This window comes from Dromiciops gliroides, chromosome 4 (genome assembly GCF_019393635.1).
Source record: "Dromiciops gliroides isolate mDroGli1 chromosome 4, mDroGli1.pri, whole genome shotgun sequence".
In the NCBI taxonomy this organism is placed as follows: Eukaryota; Metazoa; Chordata; class Mammalia; order Microbiotheria; family Microbiotheriidae; genus Dromiciops; species Dromiciops gliroides.
In genome coordinates this window covers 251079455-251085454 of record NC_057864.1, presented here as the reverse complement: position 1 = coordinate 251085454, position 6000 = coordinate 251079455, and the positions used below count along the sequence as shown (strand labels likewise).

The 6000-nt window shown below is 51.4% G+C and overlaps 1 protein-coding gene across 1 annotated transcript in view; it reads left to right on the top strand.

The window, feature by feature from the left end:
- Window positions 1–848: 848 nt before the first annotated feature.
- KCNK5 (potassium two pore domain channel subfamily K member 5) overlaps window positions 849–6000 on the top strand; it is a 68167-nt gene continuing 63015 nt past the window's right edge. Inside the window, exon 1 of the mRNA XM_044002088.1 lies at window positions 849–1427. Within this exon, the coding sequence (XP_043858023.1) occupies window positions 1242–1427 (186 nt within the window). The 5' untranslated portion in view covers window positions 849–1241. The remainder of the gene's footprint in view (window positions 1428–6000) is intronic.

The window sequence follows — 6000 nt, the reverse complement described above, 5'->3', positions numbered from 1 at the left end:
GGACAATCCTGACTTCCCCTCATTTTACAGATGAAGAAGTTGAGACCCAGAGAGATTAATCAACTTTTTCTGGTTAGATCTAAAGGGCAGGATACACCTGCGGCGAAGAAATGTACCTCCCAAAGGCTACAATTAGAAGGTAAAGTTCCAGCTAACTGGGGCTGTAAGCTGTAAATCAAACAGAATTATCCGACGGCCCCCAAGGGACTGTTTATTGTTTTTAAGGTTATTGGAAGCCACCTACTTCTACTGGGTTCTCCAGCCTTGCAACCTGCACCTTTTTCTCTGGCCCCGTCTCCTTTCTCCCAATCCGTTTCATCCTTCCCCTCTTCTGCCCCCGCCCCTCTCTTTCCTCGTCCAAGTCTCCAGCCCCCTAGGGGGAGAAGCGAAATAATCACAATTAGAAGCACCTACACGAATACAAAAATAATAATAGGGATGCCACTGCCCTCAGGCAGGTTCTTCCAGCACAGCTTCCAACACTTCCCTCCTCCTCTTCCTCCTTCTCCACCCTCTCCCGGGACTGGGTGCTGGCTAGGGGTAATGCACCTGGGGTATAGGTGCTCCCAAGCCTCTTCCAGGAGCCTAGAGGAAGAGCTTCCTTCCAAGTCCCCAATTGAAAGCGCAAAGCTCTAAATTCCACCTTCGCTCCTTTCCCCCCACCCCCTTTCCCGCCGCCAGCCGACTGGCCCATCTAGGAGGGGCGGGGCCGGTCTCGCTCCCTCCCCTCAGTCCAGGGCTGGGGAGGGCGGGTGAGCCGGCTGGCCCCTCCCCGGGTTCGGAGGAGTGCGCTCGGGGCCGCTGGTTAAAGAGACGCAGGCAGGCGAGGCGGGCGCAGTGTAAGGCAATAGCCTGGTGGCGGGCGGAGAGGAAGCCCACGTGTCTCCCTGTAGAGTGGGACCTAGAGCGCCCACTTCTTTATCCCAACGCCCCAACCCCTTCTCTTCCCAACCCACAGGGTTGTGTAAATCGAGGGTCCCTCCCCCGCACCGATCCCTAACCCCCAGCTATTCCTGGAGCCAAGGCGGGCCAACTTGGCGGAGAAACTTTGCCCTAAGAGAGGTGCTCAGGGAGAAAAAAAAGGGGGCACTGCGCATGCGGAGCTCCAAATTCAAACAGCTGTTTCTAGAGGCTAAGAGGGAGCGCGGTGGGGAGCCCTAGGGGTTGGGGGGCTGATTGCCCCAGGCACCACCCGCCCCTAGCCTGGCGCTGGCCGGGAGCTGCCGGCCCCCTCCAGAGCCATGGTGGACCGGGGACCTCTGCTGACATCGGCCATCATCTTCTACCTGTCCATCGGGGCGGCAATCTTCGAGGTGCTGGAGGAGCCGCACTGGAAGGATGCCAGGGATAAGTACACCAAGGAGAAACTCCAGCTGCTCAAAGATTACCCGTACCTGGGGCAGGAGGGCCTCGACAAGATCCTACAGGTAAGCCTGGGCAACCTGCCGGCCTCAGGGTCCTGCTAAAGCTCGGGGGCTTGCTCTTCTTGCTTTTTGGGGAAGGTGACTCAGTCTCTCCCTTGTCCCGCCCTGGTGGCTCTCCCCATCTTCTGGGAGTGCCTGTTCCAGAGCCTGGAACGAGTCTAGAGGTGGTGGGGTGCTGACACTTCGCAGCTTTCGAGGGGGATTGTTGAGAGGAACCTCTCTCCTTGCCCCTCCTCCTGTAGTATTCTTCTCCTGGATTCAAGCTGTCTCTTTTCCACCGGAATAATTATTCCTCCCTTTGACTGAGCTGAAAGCCTGGAAGGCCTCCTGGGGAGGTGGGGAGGAAGGATGGCTCTTCCCTGGGACGATGTAACTTTGTGGGCAGAAGGGAGTAGCTCCTGTCTGGAGATCAATTTAGCACAATACTTTTCAAGAGCCTGAAGTGGATCGGTTATTGTTAAGAAGTGCGTGTGTGTGGTGGGGGGGGCGGGGGGATACAAAGATGGGCAAAAAACGAGGAAGCCCCCGCTTTCCGGAAGCTTTTTTATTGATTAGAATACCGAGGAGGGTTCGGAGCCCTTAGCGTCCAGGGATTCTGGGAGGTCGGCTTTGGTGAGTCCTTAAGATTGACCCTTCCTTGACCCTGGTATTGGCCCTCTCTGAGCTAGTTAGTGTGTGCCGCCAGTCCATCCCTCCCGGAGGAAGGGCTACAAGGGAGGACAAAAGCTTCCGATCGTGCCTTGGAGCCCTCTTTGCCAACCCTGGGGAGATCTTGCATCTCCCCCCCCCACACACACACACCACTTCAGTGCTGTGAATCGTGTGCGCTCTTTCCTCAGTTGCCACAGTGAGGCTGGGGGGAGAGTGGGGGTGCGAGGTGCGGTGCAGCTCCGGGGCTCTGGCTCCCAGATCTTGCCCCCCCCACGTGCTGGCCCGCCGAAAGCCACCACTCCGCCAGCCGGGCCTCAGGGGAAGGGAAATGGGGAGCAGGTAGGATGTTGTGACCTGATAACTGCGGAGCAGCTAGGGGCGGGAAGGGGGGAGGAGGACACCCTCTGGGAGATGGGGTCTGTGGGGAGCCGGGGGGGGGGCGTGCAGGGGCGGGGCGGTCTGAAACGAGAGGTTAGTGGCCTCACTTCCCGAGGTCGCTTATCTCCCCCAGACACTGGGGCTTAAAAATACTACTGTGGCAGTGGAGGAGGCTAAAACGCAACCCCCCAAAAAAGCCAAAAACAGAACAAAAAGAAAATCACCTAAAACTTAGATTCCCCTGGGTCACCAAGTTTTGCCCAGGCATAACCCGCCTACCTCCCCCCCTTCCTTTCTTGAGGAAGACCAAAGGGACGGAGGGTGGTTAACACTAGATGAAGGCGGGAATGGGAGGTGGGGGGGCTCTAATCTTCGGTCTGTACACACCCCATCGATCCCGCTGACCTCACTGTTCGAGTTGCCAGCCGCCCATTCTGGGTGGTGCTGATCTTTCGGGGTGCGAGCGAACGCTGTGCTAGCATGGGGGCAGGGAGAGACCACTGGCAGTCTCTGCACTGGGGTCTTCCAAAGACCTCTCTCTGCTGGTCTGCTCTCCCCTTCCCTTCCCCCCTCTCCCTGTGCCTGCGGACAATGGGGGGAAGAAGTTAAGGGGGCTTGGATAATCCTTTGGCTGTGCAGAGTAGAGTGCCGAGGTGACTGCTGGGGTGTTTGTGTAAGATTAAGGTCGGGGTTGAGCGGGAGACCTGTTTTCCCCTAGTTTCTCCTCCGTGTTACTTTGGACAAAAGGCACACAGAACCTCAGGTTCCCCATCTGTTTAAAAAAAAAAAAAGGAGGGGGTAGAGAGAATGAGTTCAACTCTCCCTTGAGATTCTTAGAGCTTCCAAAGCAGAAATGGCTGTAAAAACAGTGTACTTTGTTGGGGAAGCCCCCCAGACATTTCTTTCGATCTTTGGGAATCCAGTTTCTAGTTTCTTGAAATGTCATAGTGACCCAGTCGGTTCATGTGGGTGAGTAGAGGACTAGCAGAATTGACTTGTGTAGACGTGCCTTCTCAAGACAAGGAGCCAGAGAGGACTTTCTGCCTTTTCTTTGGGTCTGTTGGGGTGAGTGTGACCTACCAGTGGGGCTCCACACCCTTCTCATGTGTCAGGTCCTAGAGAAGTCAGAGATAGAAGATTGGGGGTTCAAAGTGGGAGAGGGGAATCGTATCCGCGGATAACTATCCAGCATATCATAGGGAAGAGAGTTTTGGGGAACCAGTAATGATTGGTAATAAAGACCTTTACCAGGTTCACTTACTGGGGTTCCTAAGAGTGATTCTGTTACTCCCAAGTACATCTCTGGTCTCAGCTGACTTGGGGGGAAGAGGGAGGAGAGTATAGCTGGATGATTTCCCTTGAGGAAACAATTTCCCTGGAAAACAAGGTTTTCATGTAGTTTTCGTTTCTTTGTTTTGGTGGTGGTTGAGGGGGGTGCACACCAGGAAGGATTATAAAGCCTTGTTCTCTACTCTAAACGTTTCCCTTTTAGCTGCTCCAGGACTGTGATAGGGGAAGGAAGGAAAAAATCCAAGGCTGAATGTGGGAAAATAAATTTCAAAACATGAAGGGAATGGGGGTGGGGGGTGGGAGGCAGCTGGGTACAGCTGCTGGTGGTACTGCAGCTGGCTGGTTTCCTTAAGGTGTTTGAACAAATAAAATGCCTCTTAATTCTGAGATCCTGCTAAGACTGTAAACAGAGCTCAGGCCCTCACTATAAAGTGGGCAGGTAACTTGAAAAAAGAATTTGGGCAGCGGCCCAGGGCTTTGAACAATGTGATTGAAGAATATCATGGACACGTCCACACATGCACTGTTTCTCTTCTCCTCCCTCCCCCCACTGCTGACCCCCTCTTTCTTTAACCCCCCCCAACATAAAAGGACCCAAGTGAAGCATTTCAGCAATTTCAATTTCCCCCTGTGCTAACCTGCTTATGATCTGTGCTTTGGGCACTGCCTCTGAGATAAGGAAATAGTTTAGATAGAACTAGAGAAAGAAAGAAATCCATTTCTCTGGGTGGTAACTGGGCATTGTAGCCCATCTAGCCCCTTAGTCATTTTCTGAACACTGGAGCACTTAAGAATCAAGGTTTCCTGTTATATTTCGGTAGGATGGAAATTCCTTGAAGGTAGAAACTGGTTTTTGGATTTGTTTTGTTTTGTTTTGTCTTTGTATCCCTGGGGCCTCAAACATAAGCATAATAAGTCACATTTTATCTGAGTAGTATCTAGAATATTATCAGGGAGATGACCTAGTGGATAGGGCACCTGACTTGGAATCAGGAGTTCAGATCTGGCCTCAGACATGTGCTAGCTCTGTGACCCTGGACAAGTCACTTCACCCTGTTTGGCTCAATTTCCTCATCTGCAAAATTGAGCTAGAGAAATGGTAAACTGCTGCAGTATCTTTGCCAAGAAGACCCCAAAATAGGGTCAGGAAGAGTCAGATATGACTAAAATGACTCAACAACAACTTCCTGACTTAAAACACCACGTACCACCTAGCTGCATTGGATGGTGTGATTCACAGTCAACTTCAGAAACATTTATTAAGTGCCTATAATATGCAAAGTATTATACAAAGTCCATACCCTTCCCAACATAACTTAAAAGGTAAAGACACAGAAGAGGAGGAGACTCAGAAATGCAAGGGGGAGATCAGTGTGGGTAGGGTTAGGGAGCAGGGGGAGTAATAGGGATAATCAATAGGTGTTTTGCCCTCAGCCACATAAAGTATCCCATTTTATAGATTTGCAAACAGGCTTCCAAATGACTATTTGGAATTTGATACACCTTCACCTAGAAAAACTTTCCTGTCTTCCCGGTACTATGATTTGAAGATTTGAATATGTTGTAATGAAAAGAATGCTAGGTTCAGTTCCAAGGTCAGCTACTTATTATTACCAACGTAACCAATATGCTAATAATTTTTAAATCTATTTGTGCAGTCCAAACCTCTCTGCTGACCTTCAGTCTTGCATCTTAGTCTACTTAGTGGATATCTGTCCCACAGACAGCTCAACATAGCCAAAACTGAACTCATTATCTTTCCCCCCAAATCTTGCCCCCCCTCTTCTTACTTCCCTATTACTGTCAGGGGTACTGTCTTCCTAGTCACCCAGGCCTGAAACCTAGATATTATCCTCGTTACTTTTTTCTCTTCTTTTTTTTTTTTTTTTTTTAGTGAGGCAATTGGGGTTAAGTGACTTGCCCAGGGTCACACAGCTAGTTAAGTGTTAAGTGTCTGAGGCCGGATTTGAACTCAGGTACTCCTGATTCCAGGGCCGGTGCTCTATCCACTGCGCCATCTAGCTGCCCCTTCTCTTCTCTTCTGACATTGCCACCATTCAGCTGCATGACCTCATTCCTCACCTCACACCTGAACTATTTTTTTTTTTAAAGTGAGGCAATTGGGATTAAGTGACTTGCCCAGGGTCACACAGCTAAGTAAGTGTTAAGTGTCTGAGGCCGGATTTGAACTCAGGTCCTCCTGACTCCAGGGCCGGTGCTCTATCCACTGCGCCACCTAGCTGCCCCGACACCTGAA